The sequence below is a fragment of the Doryrhamphus excisus genome, linkage group LG18 (genome assembly GCF_037039965.1).
Source record: "Doryrhamphus excisus strain RoL-2023G ecotype Guam linkage group LG18, RoL_Dexc_Guam_v1.1, whole genome shotgun sequence".
NCBI classification, from domain to species: Eukaryota; Metazoa; Chordata; class Actinopteri; order Syngnathiformes; family Syngnathidae; genus Doryrhamphus; species Doryrhamphus excisus.
In genome coordinates, this window is record NC_136374.1 from 3,546,403 (window position 1) to 3,570,168 (window position 23,766).

The 23,766-nt window shown below is 41.2% G+C and overlaps 1 protein-coding gene across 5 annotated transcripts in view; it reads right to left on the minus strand.

Moving 5' to 3' along the window:
- LOC131106288 (dedicator of cytokinesis protein 3-like) overlaps nt 1–23,766 on the minus strand; it is a 41,148-nt gene that overhangs the window by 11,007 nt on the left and 6,375 nt on the right. For 2 of the 5 annotated variants that reach the window (XM_078798391.1, XM_078798394.1), the window contains exons 9-40: nt 23,557–23,720; nt 23,390–23,471; nt 21,721–21,781; nt 21,272–21,419; nt 19,806–19,894; nt 19,452–19,577; nt 19,249–19,373; nt 18,975–19,137; nt 18,793–18,899; nt 18,538–18,709; nt 18,380–18,477; nt 17,210–17,293; nt 16,855–16,955; nt 14,440–14,521; nt 14,203–14,373; nt 13,852–13,977; nt 13,407–13,599; nt 11,297–11,424; nt 9,746–9,892; nt 8,224–8,322; nt 8,025–8,119; nt 7,876–7,948; nt 5,402–5,502; nt 4,250–4,308; nt 4,017–4,165; nt 2,546–2,631; nt 2,413–2,439; nt 2,071–2,166; nt 1,944–2,004; nt 1,786–1,879; nt 289–437; nt 110–196 (exon numbers count right to left, since the gene is read on the minus strand). In XM_078798391.1, the coding sequence (XP_078654517.1) occupies nt 110–196; nt 289–437; nt 1,786–1,879; nt 1,944–2,004; nt 2,071–2,166; nt 2,413–2,439; nt 2,546–2,631; nt 4,017–4,165; nt 4,250–4,308; nt 5,402–5,502; nt 7,876–7,948; nt 8,025–8,119; nt 8,224–8,322; nt 9,746–9,892; nt 11,297–11,424; nt 13,407–13,599; nt 13,852–13,977; nt 14,203–14,373; nt 14,440–14,521; nt 16,855–16,955; nt 17,210–17,293; nt 18,380–18,477; nt 18,538–18,709; nt 18,793–18,899; nt 18,975–19,137; nt 19,249–19,373; nt 19,452–19,577; nt 19,806–19,894; nt 21,272–21,419; nt 21,721–21,781; nt 23,390–23,471; nt 23,557–23,720 (3,543 nt within the window). The remainder of the gene's footprint in view (nt 1–109; nt 197–288; nt 438–1,785; nt 1,880–1,943; nt 2,005–2,070; nt 2,167–2,412; nt 2,440–2,545; nt 2,632–4,016; nt 4,166–4,249; nt 4,309–5,401; nt 5,503–7,875; nt 7,949–8,024; nt 8,120–8,223; nt 8,323–9,745; nt 9,893–11,296; nt 11,425–13,406; nt 13,600–13,851; nt 13,978–14,202; nt 14,374–14,439; nt 14,522–16,854; nt 16,956–17,209; nt 17,294–18,379; nt 18,478–18,537; nt 18,710–18,792; nt 18,900–18,974; nt 19,138–19,248; nt 19,374–19,451; nt 19,578–19,805; nt 19,895–21,271; nt 21,420–21,720; nt 21,782–23,389; nt 23,472–23,556; nt 23,721–23,766) is intronic. The other 3 variants (XM_078798392.1, XM_078798393.1, XM_058055206.2) reach the window with 3 other exon arrangements.

Consider the following 23,766-nt stretch of genomic DNA (forward strand, 5'->3'; position numbering starts at 1 on the left):
GCACACAGCAACCATTTTCTTATATAACACAACACTGATGGAAAGCATGCAACATCTTTCTTCTTGCTTATGTCTTCATGTTCCCAAGCAAAGTTCCCTTCATACTCACCCGAATCCAGCTGAGACTCTGGTAGTCGTACAAGGATTCATACTGGAAAGCCAGCTCCCGACAGAGAGGAATCCCAAACTCCCAACACTGAGCACACACACAAACACAACACATACTGTCTAACTTTTATTTTGTTGTATTTTACACATGGATTTATCAAAATGGTGCATGACCTTTACCTTCCCTTTGTTGAAATAGTGGATGACCTTGCGGCCGAGCACCTCCTTGCGGTGCCACTCAGACTGAGCGGGATAATGCAGGAAGTCTTTCATTGGCCGCTCATCCCAGTGCAGTAACTCCCAGTACAACAAGAGTGTGAACGCTGCCTCTGCATGTCAAATCAACCAATCAATCAATCAATCAAACATGTAGCTAATGACACATGGTCAAGTGAGGCCAATTATTATAAAATTAATCTCATTCTCAACAGTACACATCTTTGAACAAAATGAAACCCTGACATGTGACTATACATGTGACACTGACTAATGTCTAATTACAATGGGGTGAAAAATGAACATTATAATGAACATCAGTGGGACTTTTTTGCATCCCATAATCAGTTCCCAGTTCCACATGTCCAAAAGGAGTAGGAAGAAGCAAAGCTTATTAAATCCTACCCCTCCATCTGGTACTTTTATAATCAGTAACTGTTACATTTGTTCACTTCCTGCTTTCCATAATACAGTTTAAGGTTTTTGTTGTTTTTCTTTAATAATGTACCTCATACCAAAGTACAAGGTGATATGAGCATCCAATGCCATAATGGGTACCATACTAAGTGTCAATATAGTGATATATATAGCACATCATGACTGGTTCAAGACTCTTCATCCTTGTATTTAGCAAACATCAACTGCTTGTATTGTTTCTTGAATTGGCTCATCGTTGTGCATTGTTTGATTTCCTTACTCAATCCATTCCATAGTTTGATTCCACATACTGAAATGCTATGGCTAGCATAACGTAGTCCTAGCATAGAAGTGTTTCAAATGTACTTCTTCCCTGAGATCATATTTCTCCTCTCTTGTAGAGAAGTATTGGATGACATTTTTAGCTAATTGCTTATTTTTAGCCTTATGCATTATTTTAGCTGTTTGAAGATGAACTATATCAGCAAGTTCAAGTATTTGTGATTTTAGAAATAAGGAGTTAGTATGTTCTCTGTAGGCGGCATTATGAATTATCCTTACTGACCTTTTTTGCAGTACATTTATAGCGAGTGAAGATTGCTTTTATAGTTATGAGCCCATATTTCCACACAATAAGTAAGATATGGTAGAACCAGAGAGCAATAAAGAGTGTGGAGTGATTTCTGATTGAGAACAAATTTTGCTTTGTTCAATACTGAAATATTTCTGGCCACCTTATGTTGAATATTTGTAATATGAGGTTTCCAGCTCATATTTTCATCTATTGTCTACACCGTCTATTTGTATTTGTGCGTGTCCTTTCTGCTGTCACCAAACAGCATGATTTTAGTTTTACTTAAGTTCAAGGATAATCTATTTTGCACACTTCATTCTAAAAACAACTCATCTTATCTCTATTTCTACCATCCCATCTCTACCATGAAAAAAGTTGGTCCCAACACTGAAAATCCCGAAAAAACAGCCATGTACCTCACCACACATCACCGCATGCATCAGTGGTGTACTCTGTGTGTGTGTGTGTACCGGTGTAGTTGTCTGCCTGCAGGTGCATGTCACAGAGTTTGTGGACGTAGCGGACATACATCTCCTCCTTGTTGATCTCAGATTTGTAAAAGTTCTGCACATCAAAATTGGGATCAGCAGTGAGCATAAAAGTAACGTGATCAAGACTCGAATATTACCAAGATATTGACGGTGCAGCCGATCTTCTTGTTCTCCGTCTCGTCTCCTTTCATGCAATCCCTAAGACAAGATGGACACAAATCATCTACTTCACTGACCCTGTGTGTGTGTGTGTGTGTGCATTACCTGTAGTCCAGAAGTCGTTCCATCAGTCGAGTGACTGAAGTAACGAAGGAGATGCCGGTCTCTCGCCACGTTTCATGCTCAACCTTCTCCAACAGACTTTAAGCACAAAACAACCAATCAAATTTATTTATTTACTTACTTATTTTTATTAGATGTATTTGTTTTTCTTGCTTAAATGACATCTTCATGTCATTATATTAGATTTTTTTTGCTGATAAATGTATTAAAACGAATGATAAACAAAGTATTTAAGATGACGCATACATTTTCTAGTGGAGAAGAATAATAATTATCAATACTAAATGAATAAGAATGAATGAAAAGGGGTTAGTGATGTCATACCTGGGGTACGGCCCAAAGAGCTGAGTTCTAATCCCGTAGCACAAAGCAAACGCACAACAGCAGTGTTAGTGCACAAAAAGAAAGTTGATGTGTGTTACTGGAAACACAATGAAGGATTTCTGGATTGTTTTACAGCAAACTGAAGAGTTCTCTGTAGTTCTCGTCGCCTTTGCCCTCTGAAACCAAACTGTCCAGCTTGTCAATCAGCTCTGCCTCCACCTACACAACAATAACACAACAACACCATTACATAAACACAACCACTGTCTGTCTTGTTTGTGTGTGTCTTGTTGATAACCGAGTGTCTCATGTGCCAATATCAAATGAGCCACGGGCCACAAATGGCCCCTGGGCCGCACTTTGGATACCCCGGCTTCTACAGTATAGATCTTGGTCTCTTGAGCTTGTTAGCTTCCTCGGTAGGGGGTGAAACATGGTAATTAAAGAGACAAAGAGAGTGAGTGTTATTGTAGCCGCAAATAATCCAAGTAACATGTGAACATGATACTTCTTGCTAGGGAACATGTGTGTTGTTACTAGGAAGTTTCTCATGCTAGGGAACATGTGCGTTGTTACCAGGGAGGTTTCGTGTTGCTAGGCAATGTGTGGTGTTGCGAAGAAACATGTGTCCTGTTGCTAAAGAATACGTGTTGTTGCTAGGGAACGCGTCTTTGTTGCTAAGGAACATGTGATGTTGCTAGGGAACGTGTGCTGCTGTTGAGGAAGATGTGTCTTGCTGCTTGGGAACGTGTGTCTTCTTGCTAAGGCACATGTGTTGTTGCTAGGGAATGGGCGTGTTGTTACTAGGGAGGTTTCGTGTTGCTAGGCAATGTGTGTTGTTGCTAAGGAACATCTGTCCTGTTGCTAAAGAATACGTGTTGTTGCTAGGGAACACGTCTTTGTTGCTAAGGAACATGTGATGTTGCTAGGGAACGTGTGCTGCTGTTGAGGAAGGTGTGTCTTGCTGCTAGGGAACATGTGTCTTCTTGCTAAGGCACATGTGTTGTTGCTAGGGAATGGGCGTGTTGTTACTAGGGAGGTTTTGTGTTGCTAGGGAATGTGTGTTGTTGCTAAGGAACATGTTTCTTGTTGCTAAAGAATATGTGTTTTTGCTCGGGAACATGTCTTTCTTGCTATGAAACAGGTGTCTTGTTGCTAAGGAACATGTGTTGTTGCTAGGGAACGTTTGCTGCTGTCGAGGAAGGAATGTGTGTCTTGTTGCTGAGGCACGTGTTTTGTTGCTAGGCAATGAGCGTGTTGTTACTAGGGAAGTTTTGTGTTGCTCGGGAACATGTGTTGTTGTTAAGGAACGTGTGTATTGTTGCTCGGAAACGTGTGTCTTGTTGCTAGGGAAGATTGTGCTGTTGCTTAGGTACTGTGTGTTGCGGAACATGTGTGTTCTTGCTAGGGAATGAGAGTTGTTACTTGGGACGTGTGTGCTGTTGCTAGGGAACATGTAACTTGTTCCTCGGGAAGCATGTGTTGTTGGCAGGTGAATGTGTGTGTGGTGGAGTGTGTGTTGTTGCTAAGGAAGTGTGTGTTGTTACTAAGGAATGTATGTGTTGCTGCTAGGGAAGTGTGTGAAGATGTGATGGATGGATGACCTGTTTGAAATGTCCGTGCTTGCGTTGTTCCCAGTCCATCATGTCGTGGAAGATAGGGATCATGATATTTCGGACTTCTGCCTGAGGAACGAGTGTCACTCCCAAGAATGGACCAATCATTCCGGGGATGAAATGTATTTTGTTGTCACCTGAAATAAGTGTCAAAAGTTTCAGGTATGCATTTGGTGGTTATGAGGTTTGGTCTTGGAGAGCGGAGATGGGGGGGTTCTTACCCAGGTTCTGCCACATGTTGAAGAGTTGGTATGTCATCATCACTCTCATGTCTCCATACCTGCAGTTACATTTCATTTCATTCATTTACATTTTCATTTCATTTTTCATTTGTCAATTTGACTCAATGACGACATAACTGAACGCAAAATGCAGTTTTATAACAAAACATTTTATTATTGAGGGAGAAGAAATCCAAACCCCATGATCCCTAAACCTAATAGAAGAATTCATGGTTCCATTTATCACAGCAAGTCTTCCAGCCCCAGACCATCACACTACCACCACCATATTTTACTGTTGGTATGATGTTCTTATGCATGGCAGTCGAGTGGTTAGCGCGCAGACCTCACAGCTAAGAGACCAGGGTTCGATTCCACCCTCGGCCATCTCTGTGTGGAGTTTGCATGTTCTCCCTGTGCATGCGTGGGTTTTCTGCGGGTACTCCAGTTTCCTCCCACATTCCAAAAACATGCTAGCTTAATTGGCGACTCCAAATTATCCATAGGTATGAATGTGAGTGTGAATGGTTGTTTGTCTATATGTGCCCTATGATTGGCTGGCCACCAGTCCAGGGTGTACCCCGCCTGTCGCCCGAAGACAACTGGGATAGGCTCCAGCACCCCCGCAACCCTTGTGAGGAAAAGCGGTAGAAATTGAGAAGAGCCTTAATGTTCAGCAGTGGTTTTGGTCTTGAAACTCTGCCATACAGGCCGTCTTTGTTATGGTGGATTCATGAACACTGACATTAACTGAGGCAAGTGAGGCCTGCAGTTCAGTGGATGTTGTTGTGGGGTCTTATGTGACCTCTTGGATGAGTCGTTGCTCTTGATGTCATTTGGGAAGGTTCATTTGTGGATAATGGCTCTCACTGTGCTTAGCTGGAGTCCCAAAGCTTTAGAAATGATTTTAGAACCTTTCTAGACTGATAGATCTCAGTTAATCTCAATTATGTTTAAACAATCGCTTTTTCACACAGGCCCTTGTAGGTTTGAGTTTTTTTTCTGCCTTAAAAATAAATAATTTCATTTAAAACTGCATTTCGTGTTCACTTGTGTTGTCATTGATGATCTGTGATCAAGTGAGGATGATTTAATTTTTTGTTTTGCTTCAATAGCACATTGCGCATCAAGCATGTGTGCGGGTGGGCATACTTGTCTAAGATCTTCTTCCTCTTTGATGGAATCATGTTTTCCAGCTGTAAGCTGGGCTGGTTGATGTATAAAACTGCCAGACTGAAGTAGGAATTCCACACCTGCACATACACAAGAAGAGAAACAGCATGGATCTACATTCACCACAAGCATACATGCACCACTGTTAGAAAGCCTACTATGATATGTGCTGTTAGCCGCACCCACTTCATTTAGAGCAGGGGTCTCAAACACACGGTCACTAGTTTGAGGCCCCCGCCTTGATATGAAAGTTTAACGTTAGTGCGGCCCGCGCAAGTTTGATATGGATGCTGTATGGTATCATGTACCCAGAAAAAATTATTACGTTTGATTAATGTTCATGTTAAAGGTTAAATAACAGTTAATGGTTAGTGTGGAAGTGGTAAGTTTTTGGCTATTTAAGTTTAAAGGAAGTAACTTGGAGGCTACCGTTTAGGTCGCTAGCTCTCTAGTTTGCGAGTTAGCATGTGTCTCAAGACCCTGCAGTTGCGCAATATGTTGTAAATAAAGAGTATAAATGTGACTATAGTCGTGTTTTGTCATGTCTACAGGGCTTTAATAATGCTTTGTTCATTTTAATCTGAAAAAAATCATTTGTCTACCCACCAACTATATGTGGTTTCTTAAGTTTTTATTATTTGCTGTTTTATTATTATTATTATATTTATTTATTACTGATTGATTTTCTTTATTCTTGATTTGTTTATTTATTTTTCATCTTATTTCGTGTAGAAAAATAAAAAGTAAGATATTTGAGAACAGTGGAATGTTTTATCAGAGCTTTTCTTGTAGAAAATCGGAACCAAAGCAAAGTTTATTCATTTTTCTGTTTTTAATAAATGCGTTTTGGTTTTTTTTGGGAGAACCTGATGCGGCCCAGTCTCACCCAGACCCTAGCTCCAGTGGCCCCCAGGTAAATTGAGTTTGAGACCCCTGATTTAGAGGAAATAACAGATTTATACATAAGATATATACTAAGCTGCAGTGGACTGTGCCAATATCAAATGAGCCACGAGCCACTTTGGACACCCCGGCTTCTACAGTATAGATCTTGGTCTCTTGAGCTTGTTAGCTTCCTCGGTAGGGGGTGAAACATGGTAATTAAAGAGACAAAGGGAGTGAGTGTTATTGCAGCCGCAAATAATCCAAGTAACATTTGAACATGATTCTTCTTGCTAGGGAACGTGTGTGTTGTTACTAGGAAGTTTCTCGTTGCTAGGGAATGTGTGTGTTGTTACTATGGAAGTTTTGTGTTGATGATGATGATGTAGCCCTTTATTCTTGTCAGTTATACAGGAGTACAAGCGAAATTGTGCAATCGTGTTGCTAGGGAACATGTGCGTTGTTGCTAAGGAACACGTGTTGTTGCTAGGGAATGTGTGTGTTGTTACACGGGAGGTTTCGTGTTGCTAGGCAATGTGTGTTGTTGCTAAGGAACATGTGTACTGTTGCTAAAGAATACGTGTTGTTGCTAGGGAACGCGTCTTTGTTGCTAAGGAACGTGTGCTGCTGTTGAGGAAGGTGCGTCTTGCTGCTAGGGAATGTGTGTCTTCTTGCTAAGGCACATGTGTTGTTGCTAGGGAATGGGCGTGTTGTTACTAGGGCGGTTTTGTGTTGCTAGGGAACGTGTGTTGTTGCTAAGGAACATGTTTCTTGTTGCTAAAGAATATGTGTTTTTGCTAGGGAACATGTCTTTGTTGCTATGAAACATGTGTCTTGTTGCCAAGGAACATGTGTTGTTGCTAGGGAACGTGTGCTGCTGTCGAGGAAGGAGGAAGGTGTGTGTTGTTGCTAAGGCACGTGTTTTGTTGCTAGGCAATGAGCGTGTTGTTACTAGGGAAGTTTTGTGTTGCTCGGGAACACGTGTTGTTGTTAAGGAGCGTGTGTATTGTTGCTCGGAAACGTGTGTCTTGTTGCTAGGGAAGATTGCGCTGTTGCTTAGGTACTGTGTGTTGTGGAACATCTGTGTTCTTGCTAGAGAATGAGAACAGTGGAACATGTTTCTTGTTGCTAAAGAATATGTGTTTTTGCTAGGGAACATGTCTTTGTTGCTATGAAACATGTGTCTTGTTGCTAAGGAACATGTGTTGTTGCTAGGGAATGTTTGCTGCTGTCGCGGAAGGAATGTGTGTCTTGTTGCTAGGGAATGCGTCTTTGTTGCTAAGGAACATGTGATGTTGCTAGGGAACGTGTGCTGCTGTTGAGGAAGGAATGTGTGTCTTGTTGCTAGGGAATGCATCTTTGTTGCTAAGGAACATGTGATGTTGCTAGGGAACGTGTGCTGCTGTTGAGGAAGGTGCGTCACACAGCAACTTAAAACAAGGTAAACCTAATAAATATACAAACATGTACCGATACGAGTTTGAATGCATTTCAGGCCCCACTTTGGCATTCCAGTTTTTATCATCATTGTATTTTTTATTGATCATATCCTGCAATGATCATGCATGTACCTTAAAATCAAAGTCATCTTCTGCAAAGTTGTGCTGAAAGGGTGAGAGGTGCTGCACCGTGGTCAGGATGATGCTAAAAATGGGAAAACACAAACAGGAACAGTGTCACTGAGTCATGTGACCCACTTCTTTTCTGCTGAGGCGCTTACTGGCTGGTCAGGAGCCTCATGACGTTCCAGTCCCGTGGGAAAATACTCAGCCTCATCAGATTCCGAAACACACACCAAATCTTCATCATGAACTCCTGAAGGCAAATAAAGCAAATCATGAATATGTTCCACATATTTATCTCTATTTATCTCTCAGCCTTCATATGATCAAACATTTCATCTGACCACCACTTGGTACCTTCAGCTCCTCTTTGCTCTGATAATTCTCCATCAGGTGTTCAAAGTGGACGTTGGTCATGTGACGGAGGAGGGACAGTAAGCAGGACACAAATTCCCCCTGCCAACACAAAGCGGGTCACATGTATGTCAGCCAGGGACAGGAGCGTCGGAAATGAAGCACATGGTGAGGACAGGAGGCGTGGTAGGAACCATGACTCCATCCATCAAAGTTCTGTCATGATTGCATCTGAAAAATGAAAGTTATTGTTTTTTGGATGTTGGCTTTTCAGCTTTTGGCCCTGTTCAATTTTTTTCTGTGAACTATGGCATCGCTACTATGAATGATAATGTAGTAATATGGAAGTGTGCAAGGCAGATGGAAGCACACAATAAGTGCTTGAGGCACACCTTGCAATCCAACCTACCTCGGTGTTCCCAGCATGAGTGAAGTGTGGCTTTTTCCATTTGAGTTAAACAGCTGCTTGCTTAATTGGCAACTCTAAATTATCCATAGGTATGAATGTGAGTGTGAATGGTTGTTTGTCTATATGTGCCCTGTGATTGGCTGGCGACCAGTCCAGGGTGTACCCCGCCTCTCGCCCGAAGACAGCTGGGATAGGCTCCAACACCCCCCGCAACCCTCATGAGGAAAAAGCGGTAGAACATGAATGAATGAATGAATGTGAGTAGGGCTGCACGGTGGTAAGGGGTTAGAGCGCAGGCCTCACAGCTAGGAGACCTGAGTTCAATTCCACCCTCGGCCATCTCTGTGTTGAGTTTGCATGTTCTTCCCGTGCATGCGTGAGTTTTACATTCCAAAAACATGCTAGGTTAATTAGCGACTCCAAATTGTCCATAGGTATGAATGTGAGTGTGAATGGTTGTTTGTCTATATGTGCCCTGTGATTGTCTGGCCACCAGTCCAGGGTGTACACCGTCTCTCGCCCAAAGTCAGCTGGGATAGGCTCCAGCAACCCCCGCGACACTTGTGAGGATACGCGGTAGAAAATGAATGAATGAATGTGAGTGTGAATGAGCCACTTTTGGCTCGTGTGCCTGTTCTGGCGGTTGTGGGGGCTGTCTCGGGGCGCGTGACTTGTCCGTGACTGTACTTTATACTGCACATACGGTGGACAAGTCAACCTAACGTAAGTCTGTGCACTTTTTTATAGACAAACCACCTGACGTTAACACTAGCATAAGCGGGGACTAGGGGACAGAACCTTTAGCGTGCCAACCTAGGACTGACAAGCAAAATTTACGTATATGAAAGATGGCACCAAATAAGACGAGGATAAAAATGGAACAACCCCAGCTGGGTGACAGTGGCCATGGCAATATGGGAAAAAATTCAAATAGACTTTTATTTATAAGACCAAATTCAATACCAGTAGTAATCCAAAATAGAACATGGTTAGTATTTTCCTTATCCAAGGTTGGTGTAGTTCAAGATTGTTTTTCATGTGTTAATCACATGTCAGTCACATGTTGCCCGCTCACTGTCAGTATTGATAGAAAGATCCAGAAGGTGAGTTACTAACAGTGATCTCGGCGGTGCACTGCGGACAGCGTTGGCCTCTTACCGCCTCCTGTGATTGGCTCTTGCTCATGACTGACAGCAGCGTCTGCAGGAGGACGTCCAGCAGCGACTCCACCATCATCTCCACGTCTTCCTGCACTGATGCATCCTGGGGAAAAAAAAACACAGAACAGAGAAAGCACACACGTGGAGAAGACACGATGTGTTAGTTTAACTTGAAATCAAGTCATTTCATAATGTATAATAACAAATAAGATAACATAAAAAATAGCACAGACCACTGATAAAGTGACAAGTGTGTGATGAGGTGGAAAACCCCATCGCGAACACAAAAAACCAAAAAAACAAAAATCAGCCACCTGAAACACCAGCGGCATTGGAAAGTGCAAAGACTTTGTCAGAGACCTCCGTGGCATCACACCAGTTGCTCAGAGCATGTGCCCGAATACAGTGCACCTTGCTGGGCCACAGAAGGTGTCTCCCTTCGCTCTATACCAGGGGTCTCAAACTCAATTTACTTGGGGGCCACTGGAGCTCATCTGGGTGAGACTGGGCCGCATCAGGTTTTCCAAAAAAAGCACCAAAAAAAACGCATTTATTAAAAACAAAAAAAATTTAAAAACGTCGCTTTGGTTCCAATTTTCTACAAGAAAAGCTCTGATAAAACATTCCACTGTTCTCAAATATCTTACTTTTTATTTTTCTACACAAAATAAGATGAAAAATAAATAAATAAATCAAGAATAAAGAAAATCAATCAGTAATAAATAAATAAATATAATAATAATAATAAAACAGCAAATAATAAAAACTTAAGAAACCACATATAGTTGGTGGGTAGACAAATGATTTTTTTCAGATTAAAATGAACAAAGCATTATTAGAGCCCTGTAGACATGACAAAACACGACTATAGTCACATTTATACTCTTTTTATTTACAACTTATTGCGCAACTGCAGGGTCTTGAGACACATGCTAACTCGCAAACTAGAGCGCTAGCGACCTAAACGGTAGCCTTCAAGTTATTTCCTTTAAACTTAAATAGCCAAAAACTTACCACTTCCACACGGATAGGGAGGATAACTATTAACAGTTATTTAACCTTTAACATGAACATGAATCAAACGTAATAATTTTTTCTGGGTACATGATACCATACAGCATCCATATCAAACTTTAAACTTTCATATCAAGGCGGGGGCCTCAAACTAGTGTCCTGCGGGCCACATTTGGCCCGCGGGCCGTGTGTTTGAGACCCCTGCTCTATATCCTGGTTCTCCTGTGGTAGTAGTAATGTTTTGATATTTATTTGATTTTTTTTTATATTCTCTTGATTCTCACCTCCAGGTGTGTACAAACTACCGTTAAATCCAGATTTTAAAAAGTTATCAGTTCCGTATTGGTCTCGGGAAGCAGAAAGTTACCTGTATTGTTTGTTTTTTTTAAACTGATGGTGTTTGTATGCTTTTGCTGTTTGGAGCGTTTGGACCTGTACAGTGCCCCTACGTTGTGTGTGCGTGTGTGTGTGTGTGCGTGTGTGTATGTGATACCAGGGAGGTGGTCTGGATGACCGAGAAGAGAGAAGTGAGAATTCCACAGCACATGAGAAGCTCTTTCTGATGTCTGAGATGAAGATGGATGTGATGAAGAACCACAGGAAGCAGGATCCTTCGAGACTCTGTGAAAACACACACAAAGCGTGTATGAGTTTGGTGAAAGTACTTCATTTGCACGCAGACATTCATATCTGGGGTAGGTTCATTTTCAATTCATCATGAGTAGTTTTTCCATTTTCTTATATTGAGTGAATTTTTTTAGGTTAGATGGCGGCATTTGTTTTACCTTACCTTTTACCATGTTTCCACTGTCATGACTACAAGGACGTAAACATACAGTGGCCTCCAGAAGTATTTCAAAGGTGAGGTCAGTTCCTTTATTTCTGCTGTAGACTGCAAACATTTAGCTTTGACATGAAAAGATAAATATGAGAGCAGGTACTCCTATTCTTCTTGCCAATGAGTGGTGTATCATTGTACGTATTCAGTGAAGAATAGATAGATACGTATTCAGAGAAGAAATGGTCCCACTAAAAAGATGCTTTGATGATAATAGATTCTTCCTTGAAACTAAGTAAAACTAAAATCATGCTGTTTGGTAACAGCACAAAGGACACGCACCAGCAAATACAAATAGACGGTGTGGACATTGAAAGGGTGAACACAAATAAATTTCTGGGGATCACAATAGATGAAAATATGAGCTAGAAACCTCATATTACAAATATACAACATAAGGTGGCCAGAAATATTTCAGTATTGAACAAAGCAAAATTTGTTCTCAATCAGAAATCACTCCACACTCTTTATTGCTCTCTGGTTCTACCATATCTTACTTATTGTGTGGAAATATGGGCTAATAACTATAAAAGCAATCTTCACTCGCTAAATGTACTGCAAAAAAGGTCAGTAAGGATAATACAGAGAACATACTAACTCCTTATTTCTAAAATCACAAATACTTCAACTTGCTGATATAGTTCATCTTCAAACAGCTAAAATAATGCATAAGGCTAAAAATAACCAATTAGCTAAAAATGTCATCCAATACTTCTCTACAAGAGAGGAGAAATATGATCTCAGGGAAGAAGTACATTTGAAACACTTCTATGCTAGGACTACGTTATGCTAGCCATAGCATTTCAGTATGTGGAATCAAACTATAGAATGGATTGAGTAAGGAAATCAAACAATGCACAACGATGAGCCAATTCAAGAAACAATACAAGCAGTTGATGTTTGCTAAATACAAGGATGTTCAAATGAAATAAAACCATTACCATTACCATAGTGACACCTTCTCTTCTTCAGATTGTTGCTGATGTTACTAAGAGTTATTTCTTTGCAGCTCCCACAATGTTTCTGTCATCACCTGCTGATGTTTTCCTTGCTGTTCCACATCTCTTACTTAGTACATCATTAATTTTGTTCTCATTCAGGACCTTCTGAATGCCTAGAGTGGCTATGGTTGACTTTTCATCTTCTATTTGTTTTTCGCCCATCGACAGGTCCCTGGTTTTCATGTTGTTTTCACTTCTAAATGTAGCAAAAGCTACCCTAGTCAATCTGAAATGAGCGTAGATATTCAGTGTGACAGTCTTTTCTGATCAACAAGTTGTGGAATAGGACACACCTCGGCAACAAGCCGCCCCAATACTTCTGCATGGTACTGAATGTGTCAATGCTAATGAATCTCAGTGGCAGCGGTGATTATGGTAATGGAAAAAAGGTATTTGTGATTTCAGAAATAAGGAGTTAGTATGTTCTCTGTAGGCGGCATTATGAATTATCCTTACTGACCTTTTTTGCAGTACATTTAGCAAGTGAAGATTGCTTTTATAGTTATTAGCCCATATTTCCACACAATAAGTAAGATATGGTAGAACCAGAGAGCAATAAAGAGTGTGGAGTGATTTCTGATTGAGAACAAATTTTGCTTTGTTTAATATTGAAATATTTCTGGCCACCTTATGTTGTATATTTGTAATATGAGGTTTCCAGCTCATATTTTCATCTATTGTGATCCCCAGAAATTTATTTTCGTTCACCCTTTCAATGTCCACACCGTCTAGAGTGAAAAGTGTTTTTCATGAGACCGGAGTACCTGGGAAAGAAAAGAGCCTGCTGTCTACGGTGCGAGCGATGAACTGCAGCTTGACGGCGTCCATAGCGTGTCCCACGTGCAGTGTGGACGGCACGCTTGCCAACGTGCCGCGCACAAACTCTGCCACTTCTTGGACGGCAAACATGTGAAGCAGCTGGTCGAAGATGCTCGGGAAAGAGTTGAAGAGCGCAGCCTGCAAGAAGTCAGACCACCACAAATGTTTGGTGACAAGGGAAGACATCGCCTCGAGGAAAGATCTTTGTTAGTCGACTTTGTCCACTTTGAGGGAAGAAAAGACAAACATGGAAAGAAAAGAAAGACAATTGGTAGCCGTTCCTGCTAACCACACAGACAGACGCTTGCGTGATGAAGTGATGCCACACACACACACGAGTGTGTATTCTGATGGCCAGGGGGCGGGGCTTTCATCCACACGTCTACTTACTGACAAAGGCGGCGGCCGCAGAGTGTCGGCGCTTAACACCTGACCACAGGTAACCTGCTTGCCACCAGGAACCTGGCCTGGGGGAGGGGGTGGAGCCTGACTTGGACCTTGGCCAGGTTGGGGACCCTGGGTGTGAACGTATAGAGGGAGAGCACCCCCACCCAAAGAAATATTACAGGAAAATAACGGAGGGAGTCGGAGAAGGTGAGGAAGAATAAAAGAAGCACAAGAAATCAAACAAGCTGAGGGAGAAACTTCTCCAAAACATTTCAACACTTTGAAGGAAGACCAAGATATCTTCTAGTGGAAAAGCTCTCCCATGGAAATGACGAGTTGGCGTGGTCTGCTCACCTGTGTGAAGATGAGGGTCTCACAAGTGGGTCGATCCAGGCTGAGAACCAAGCGGATGGAGTGGAAGAGTTCCTGGATGCTGCTTCGGAACTGGTCCTCCTCCATTCCACAGGTGGCACGAGAGTACAGAACCCGAGACTGGACGATGAACTTGATCAGATACTCCAGCGCCTGTTGGTGGTATGAAAATGTACTGTAAAGATCATGCATATACTTCCATAAATATGGTTCAATTACCCTCATGACTTCCTGTGTGTGATCTTGTCGGACCGCCTCAGCAGAACGCTCCATAGACCACTTGAGACATCGGATCAGCTCCCTGGTACACAAACACAACTAGAGCTGTAACAATTAATCGATTAATTGATTGCCCAATTAATCAACAACTATTATGGTTAAAAAAATTGTTTTATTTATTAAAAATTAGGGCTGTCAAAGTTAACTTGTTAATGATGCGTTAGCGGAAGTTCCCTTTAATGGCGGAAAATGAATTGCTGCGCGCTCCACCTTTTTGACCCTCATTCCCCACCGTAGTTTGATTGAAGCACGGTAATTCTGTAACCATAAGCTGAAACAAATATTGATGGGAAATGGAGAAAGAAAAGAGTATTTCGATTGGTAAAGTTAACTTCTTGTAGCAAGACCAAAGTTATTTGTATCTATTGTGGCTGTGTTTGACTTATCACGGATTCCACGGCCTGCCAGAGACTGGAGCAGTGTAGGTATTGTTTTTATTGTCATATAAAGTGCTACCTTGGCATAAGAGTGGCCCAACTAACCAGTGCTTTTCACATTTTTACATTTCTCTGATGATTTTGGCATTGAACTGGCAGCTAAATTGGACTTTCAGCTGCTATTGACGGGCTGTCAATGTGATGACTGTGGCTGAAGTCCAGTGTTTTGCTAGCGTTAGCAAAACACGTTAGCGTTAGCATGGAACTACCACAATGATGCACATTAGCTCTCAAAGTCATCAAATCTTACCTTTATGGGTTCCCACATAGTATCAGCATTCGGGAGCAAGTATGAGGGGAAAGAAAAAGGGGTAAATACATCAAAATACATCCATACAGCCCTCTTTGCATCGTAGAACGGTGCATTGGTGTGTTCAATGACAAATTGGACAAAGTTGGACAAATTTCAACTCGCATTAAACATTCAAAAACTGTGGCAATAGTTAAAGAATTGTAATAAAATAAATATTTACTGTAATATAATTGTAAGTAATTTCTATGTATTTCAATGTGTGCATTTCAAAAGAGAAATGAAATGACATTAGGTTTGCAATTTGGATGAAATGTTTTATGACTATTGCCCTATGTTTTAGGTATTTTCATTTGTACATTTCATGAAGGAAGAGGCAATTCTTTAATGATAATCCTTTATGATCATAAATAAACAAAAACATGTTAGTGTGAGAGGTCTCACTTGCTCATATTGTGTATTTGCTGAACGTTTGTGGGAGAGTTTAAGACAGGGGTCTCAAACCCCTTTGGCCCGCAGGACACTAGTTTGAGGCCCCTGCCTTGATACGAAAGTTTAATGTTAGTGCGGCCCACGCAAGTTTGATACGGATGCTATATGGTATCATGTACCCAGAAAAAATTATTACGTTTGATTAATGTTCATGTTAAAGGTTAAGTGACTGTTAATAGTTATCCTCCCAATCCGTGTGGAAGTGGTAAGTTTTTGGCTATTTAAGTTGAAAGGAAATAACTTGGCTACCGTTTAGGTCGCTAGCTCTCTAGTTTGCGAGTTAGCATGTGTCTCAAGACCCTGCAGTTGCGCAATATGTTGTAAATAAAAAGAGTATGAATGTGACTATAGTCGTGTTTTGTCATGTCTACAGGGCTCTAATAATGCTTTGTTCATTTTAATCTGAAAAAAAATAATTTGTCTACCCACCAACTATATGTGGTTTGTTAAGTTTTTATTATTATTATTATTATTATTATTAATTTTATTATTATTATTATATTTATTACTGATTGATTTATTTTCTTTATTCTTGATTTGTTTATTTTTCATCTTATTTTGTGTAGAAAAACAAAAATTAAGATATTTGGGAACAGTGGAATGTTTTATCAGAGCTTATCTTGTAGAAAATTGGAACAAAAGCAAAGTTTATTCATTTTTCTGTTTTTAATAAATGCGTTTTTTGGGGTTTTTTTTGAAAACCTGATGCGGCCCAGCCTCGCACAGACCCTAGCTCCAGTGGCCCCCAAGTAAATTGAGTTTGAGACCCCTGGTTTAAGATGCTTGCTGACTATATATTTTTTTTAATAATGCCTCCTTTTACATAAAATTTGATGTAATTATCCTTGTCATTTCACATTGAATCGTTTACCACAAAAAGATTTCTCTTACTTATTATAGTTAAAAACGTATTTCCTTCTCCGATTAATTAATTTTGAGTTAACTGTGGACAAAATGTGATTAATCGCAATCACATATTTTAATCGATTGACAGCCCTATTAAAAATATAATTCACTGATGATGAGTTGACAACTTCAATGACAAGATTTCCACAAAGTGGACGGCTGATGTTTATTTATAAACCACTGTAAAGGAGGATGCTTTGGACTTCTATTGTAATCCTGCTAAGGGAACTTGCGGAATGATAATCTTAATCAGCAATTTGACACACTCACTTGTAGGCCAAAGCACCAGCAAAGTGTTTGTGGATGTATGTGTCCATGACGGGTCTGAAGTGGAAATATTTGCTGTCCCTGAGCAGGTTGATGACGAAAACCTGAGAGGGGGAAAAAAAGCATCATTGCTCCCATCAATGCAAATATTAGCATTGCAATAAACGGCATAATTACAGCACATTATCTGTGACCTGTGTGAGGTCACATGATCATCTTTTTAAATTCTCCACGAGCGGACACACAAACTAGTCAGTCCACATCTGACACTAAACTCTTTGCTTCTCTGCACATAGGAGAAATGGATGTAATGTACCAAATGTTACGTTACTCAACAACTCATCGGAGTCCAACTTACCAAAGACTGGAAGACCAGAGGTCCATATTTGTCCGTGTTGTCATCCAGAATGGAGAACAATGTGTCCAGAATGTCTTGAAGAAACTTACACACATAAACACAATTTTTTAATTAGCTCGGGCAAGTACTAGTAGCGGTGATATGTAGGTTAGAAGTAGTGAAAGACGATACTAATATATACTATATTGGGTAATAAAGGTGACTACAGGGGTGTTATAAGGTGCCTATAGAGGGCTCCAATAATGCTAAAAATATACTTAAAAGGTGACCAAAATATTCTTGGCAGAAATTAAAGGTCTGCCATAAATGAGGGAAGTCCGTATATCAGGGGTCTCGAACTCAATTTACTTGGGGGCCACTGGAGCTAGGGTCTGGGCGAGACTGGGCCGCATCAGGTTTTCCCAAAATTTTTTCATTAAAAACAGAAAAATGAATAAACTTTGCTTTGGTTTCAATTTTCTACAATAAAAGCTCTGATAAAACATTCCACTGTTCTCAAATATCTTACTTTTTATTTTTCTACACAAAATAAGATGAAAAATAAATAAACAAATCAAGAATAAAGAAAATCAATCAGTATTAAATAAATAAATATAATAACAATAAAACAGCAAATAATAAAAACCACATATAGTTGGTGGGTAGACAAATTATTTTTTTCAGATTAAAATGAACAAAGCATTATTAGAGCCCTGTAGACATGACAAAACACGACTATAGTCACATTTATACTCTTTTTATTTACAACATATTGCGCAACTGCAGGGTCTTGAGACACATGCTAACTCGCAAACTAGAGAGCTAGCGACCTAAACGGTAGCCTCCAAGTTATTTCCTTTAAACTTAAATAGCCAAAAACTTACCACTTCCACACGGATAGGGAGGATAACTATTAACAGTTATTTAACCTTTAACATGAACATTAATCAAAGTAATAATTTTTTCTGGGTACATGATACCATACAGCATCCATATCAAACTTGCGCGGGCCGCACTAACATTAAACTTTCATATCAAGGCGGGGGCCTCAAACTAGTGTCCTGCAGGCCACATTTGGCCCGCGGGCCGTGTGTTTGAGACCCCTGCCGTATACTGATATAAGCACAAGAAGTGTACTCCATGTTCTGTTTAAAAAGCCGCTTTTAGAAATCAATAAAAGTTCTTCCATACCTTGACTATTTCCTCTCCACTGATGTGTCGCAGGCGGCCAAGGATGTCCGAGACCCGGTCCGGATGTGCTTTCCATTTGAGCAGAGCCAGCAGGTCCACTAGAACATCAGAGAAGCGTCACAAGTGAATCTGAACACAAAGACCGAGGTCTTCTGTACCGTTCTGGGTGAGCTTGGTGGATGAGAGCTGGGTGGAGATCCAAAAGGTCTCCCTGGTGCTGCGCTGGAAGAGGAGGTTGGTCCCAACACCACGACTGAGGTTCATGTGGTCTTTACAGCACGGAAGTCCCAAGTAGTGGGCGGGGTGATTAAAGGTTGTGTTGTCGTCACACTGAGATCACATGTGATTGGTCTTACATGAAACTCGGCTCACATCACCAATTGTTGTTGCAAAAAAAGCAAGATCAAGCAGACCTTGTAGACGAAGAGTTCGTGGCTCTGGTCGGATAGCGTGGTCCCGTCGTCCCCCATGAGCGGCGTGAAGGAAAAGCCGAAGAGTTTCTTCTCTCCTTTGTCCTTTGCTTCAGGGACACAAAGGAAAGACAAGCTGACAATAAAGACCACATCCCTGTTTGTGTCTGCACATTGCTCCTCACTAGAACAATGCCTGAACTCGAAGCGGAGATGGGAGCCTCGGAATCGGTCGATGGGGATGGGCAGCTTAATGGCCTCGCTCCATCGAGGGCTGTTGTTGTGGTAGAGCACGAAGGAGCGATGCGCCGCCATGTTGGGCTCACCACAACCCAGACTAATGCAGTCCTGCACCAGGAAGATGAAACACAACATCAACATCCAGGAGCCATCAAGCCTAGAAAAACTCAAATCCAAAACTACACAACTACTAGAGCAACACATGATTGTGAAGGTCACCTTGACAAGTTCTCCATCGGCACTGAGCACAAAAACGCTAACTTCAATGTTCTTCTGAACGCTTTTTCCTCCTCTCTCGAAGTCGCCTCGCTCCAGAGTCAAGTACAAGTCGTTGCGCACGTCACCTGCGCACACAAAGCACCACGCGGCATCAAACATCAGCAGCACAGCACGCACGCTCACCTTGCAACACATGCGCTCACCTGGCATGATGACGTCCGGGAAGCCCAGCTTGCGGGTTATGGCCACGCCTCCACTCAACACCGCTTTCTTTTCCCGCCGGAGATCTTCCAAGTCGCCTTGCAACAACTGCAATGAGATGATCAGGCCTGCGAGAACACAACAACACACAGGATGACCAGTGAGGACGGAGATGAAGATGAATGGGAACACCGGGAGACCTCCAACTTCTTCTTATTTGCAACATGAAGCTCAATACATCAACGTCATCAATACATGAATATGGAGAAGATGAGTGAGATGAGTATTGAATGACAGGAAGTAGTTGGGCCTTTTAAAGTACGTTTCATCAGAATGTCAAGTAAAAAGTTTCATACCGTAGTTGTTTCCGGGCGCCGAGTATTTGGTACTGGATTTGCGGATGATGTTTTCATGGATTTGGTACCATTCGTTCTCGTTGTTACACCTGAAAGTTTCATCATACCCATTCATTACACTACTTCCACATACCTGTACACTACTTCCACATACCTGTACACTACTTCCACATACCTATACCCTACTTCCACGTACCTGGACACTACTTCCACGTACCTATACACTACTGCCACATTACTATACGTACTGCCATTTACCTGTACACGACTTCCACATACATATACTACTTCCACATACCAATACACTACTTCCACGTACCTACACACTACTGCCACATTACTATACGTACTGCCATTTACCTATACACTACTTCCACATGCATATACTACTTCCACATACCAATACACTATTCCACATACCTGTCCACTACTGCCATGTACCTGTCCACTACTTACACATACCTATACACTACTGCCATGTACCTGTCCACTACTTCCATGTACCTATACACTACTTCCACATACCTATACACGACTGCCATGTACCTGTCCACTACTTCCACCTACCTATACACTTCCACGTACCTATACACTACTTCCACGTACCTATACACTACTGCCATGTACCTGTCCACTACTTTCACATACCTATAGCCTACTTCTACATACCTATAGCCTACTTCTACATACATATAGCCTACTGCCATTTACCTATACACTACTTCCACATGCATATACTACTTCCACATACCTATGCACTACTGCCATGTACCTATACACTACTTCCACGTACTTATACACTACTTCCACGTACTTATACACTACTTCCACGTACTTATACACTACTTCCACGTACTTATACACTACTTCCACGTACTTATACACTACTTCCACGTACCTATACACTACTTCCACATACCTATACACTACTTCCACGTACCTATACACTACTTCCACGTACCTATGCACTACTTCCACATACCTATACACTACTTCCACATACCTATACACTACATCCACATACCTGTACACTACTTCCACATACCTATACACTACTTCCACATACCTATACACTACTTCCACATACCTATACACTACATCCACATACCTGTACACTACTTCCACATACATTACTTCCACATACATATATGTATATATAGTATATTATCGATGCTTTAAATCCATATATTAATGTTTGTTAAAAGCAATTACAAAGAAATGGTAGACCATTTCAAAGGAAAATAAACCTTCCGTGATTTCATATTTATTAAGATTATTCATGAATTGCTAAGCCAAGGGAGAATTGGCCAATAAGAAATGCACAGATTGTCTTCATATGAAACTGTATTACATTCAATGGTGACTAAATATACCAAAAAGTACTGCTGATGTTGCAGTTGTGTGTATGTGTGCGTGTGTGCGCCTGTGTGCGCGTGTGTGTGTGCATGTGTGTGCGCACGACTCACATGTAGACTTTGAGGACAAAGTCTTTTTCCTCTCGAAGTTCCGAGATCGTTTGCAGGACATCGCTCATGGCGAGGACAGCACAGCCGTAAGGCCGTCGGTATCGAACGTGTGCCGGACCTTTCTTACTGTCATTCAGCAACATCCGCCCTGCCACAGGAAGTGAAAACAGTGATGATGCTATTCTGCGCTTTGCCTTGGCAGAGGTCATGTGCTCCCTTCTGCCCTCCTTTCCTTTATGGGAGTTAATAATATAAGTTATGATCATAAGTGGATCGTGTGTGTTTTGCTTTACTGCTTAGTATAGTTATTACTACTTCCTGTTTCCTGGCAGTAATAAAAGTCTTTGGTTATGACACTTTTTCACACATTTCATAATATTTGCATCCACGTGCTGAAATGAATTGATGACAATGAGTCAGTGTGTCATGTGTCTTGTCCTGTGTCTTACCCGTTCGAATCACCTGTGAGATGATGTACAGATCTCTCTTCATGTCTTTGTTGCTCAAGTCCTATACACACACACACAAACACGATGTAGTAAAAGTGTGTACAGTCCTCCCTCGTTTATCATGATTAATTGATTCCAGACCCGATTCTTATTCACTGAATTAATTATTCTAAACTTAAAGTGTTTCAAACAAAGTGAGGAAGAAGCACAAAGAAGACATAACTTTACCACTTCCACACTGAATGAGAGGTGAACCTTTTTTCTTAGCCATGGCATGTCTGCGCGGCTCTGTTAGCTCAGTTAGCCAGTCTCTATGCAGTGTGAAAGGTAATGTACTCTAACGTCATGTCTCATATAACGCTAACGCTATAATGCTACATATAACTTATACAGTCAACCAAGAAACATTCATTCATTCATTCATTTTCTACCGCTTTTTCCTCACGGGGGTGCTGGAGCCTATCCCAGCCGTCCTCGGGCGAGAGGCGGGGTACACCCTGGACTGGTCGCCAGCCAATCACAGGGCACATATAGACAAACAACCATTCACACTCACATTCATACCTATGGACAATTTAGAGTCGCTAATTAACCTAGCATGTTTTTGGAATGTGGGAGGAAACCAGAGTACCCGGAGAAAACCCACGCATGCGCGGGGAGAACATGCAAACTCCACACAGAGATGGCCGAGGGGGGAATCGAACCCTGGTCTCCTAGCTGTAAGGTCTGCGCGCTAACCACTCGACCGCCGTGCCAACCAAGAAACAGACATTTTTAATTCATTATTCATTTTTTTGAAGAAATGCAACATTGTGACCAAGCAATATTCAAACCGTGACATTCACTCGCTAAATGTACTGCAAAAAAGGTCAGTAAGGATAATTCATAATGACGCCTACAGAGAACATATTAACGAATTATTATTTCTAAAATCACAAATACTTCAACTTGCTGATATAGTTCATCTTCAAACAGCTAAAATAATGCTTAAGGCTAAAAATAAGCAATTAGCTAAAAATGTCATCCAATACTTAGAAGAAATATGATCTCAGGGAAGAAGTACATTTGGAACACTTCTATGCTAGAACTACGTTATGCTAGCCATAGCATTTCAGTATGTGGAATCGAACTATGGAATGGATTGAGTAAGGAAATCAAACAATGCACAACGATGAGCCAATTCAAGAAACAATACAAGCAGTTGATGTTTGCTAAATACAAAGATGAAGAGTCTTGAACCAGTCATGATGTGCTATATATATATCACTATATTGACACTTACTATGGTACCCATTATGGCATTGGATGCTCATATCACCTTGTACTCCGGTATGAGGTACATTATTAAAAATTTGTTGTTTTTTTTTAAAAACCTTAAACTGTATTATAGAAAGCAGGAAGTGAACAAATGTAACAGTTACTGATTGTAAAGGTACCAGATGGAGGGGTAGGATTTAATAAGCTTTGCTTCTTCCTACTCCCTTTGGACATGTGGAACTGGGAACTGATTATGGGATGCACTCAATTGTAATCTGATGCATGTTCAAATGAAATACAACCATTACCATTACCATTACCATTACCGTGGGACAATTATATTAGTACTTGTGTGGGAAGAAGGACGTAAAAAAGACCTTTTGCAGGGAAGTTGAAAGTTTGCAGGTTTTACCATGAAGAGGGCGCTCAGTCTTTCCACCTTCTCATGATTCTTCGCTCCTCCATTTTTGTTGAGCCTCACTAGAAACCTTTCACTAAAAACAAGCATGAAGCTACTGTTACATGACCTTCATGCTAACCTGGACATTGTCATCTTCTGATGAGAAAACAAAGCCCAACCTGATGCTTTTTCCTTCACGGAAGTCGTAGAGCGAGAAGAAGATGTCGGTGTCTTCTCCGATGTTGTTGGAGGTGAAGCTCTTCAGGTGGAGCAGCAAGTGATGAGCCACCGGAGCTTTGCAAGCATCGCTGCCGCCGGGTTTCTGATGACTGCTCTGCTCAGCCTGAAGGTCATTAGAGGTCATCTCAGTCAACGGGAATGGTGTAATT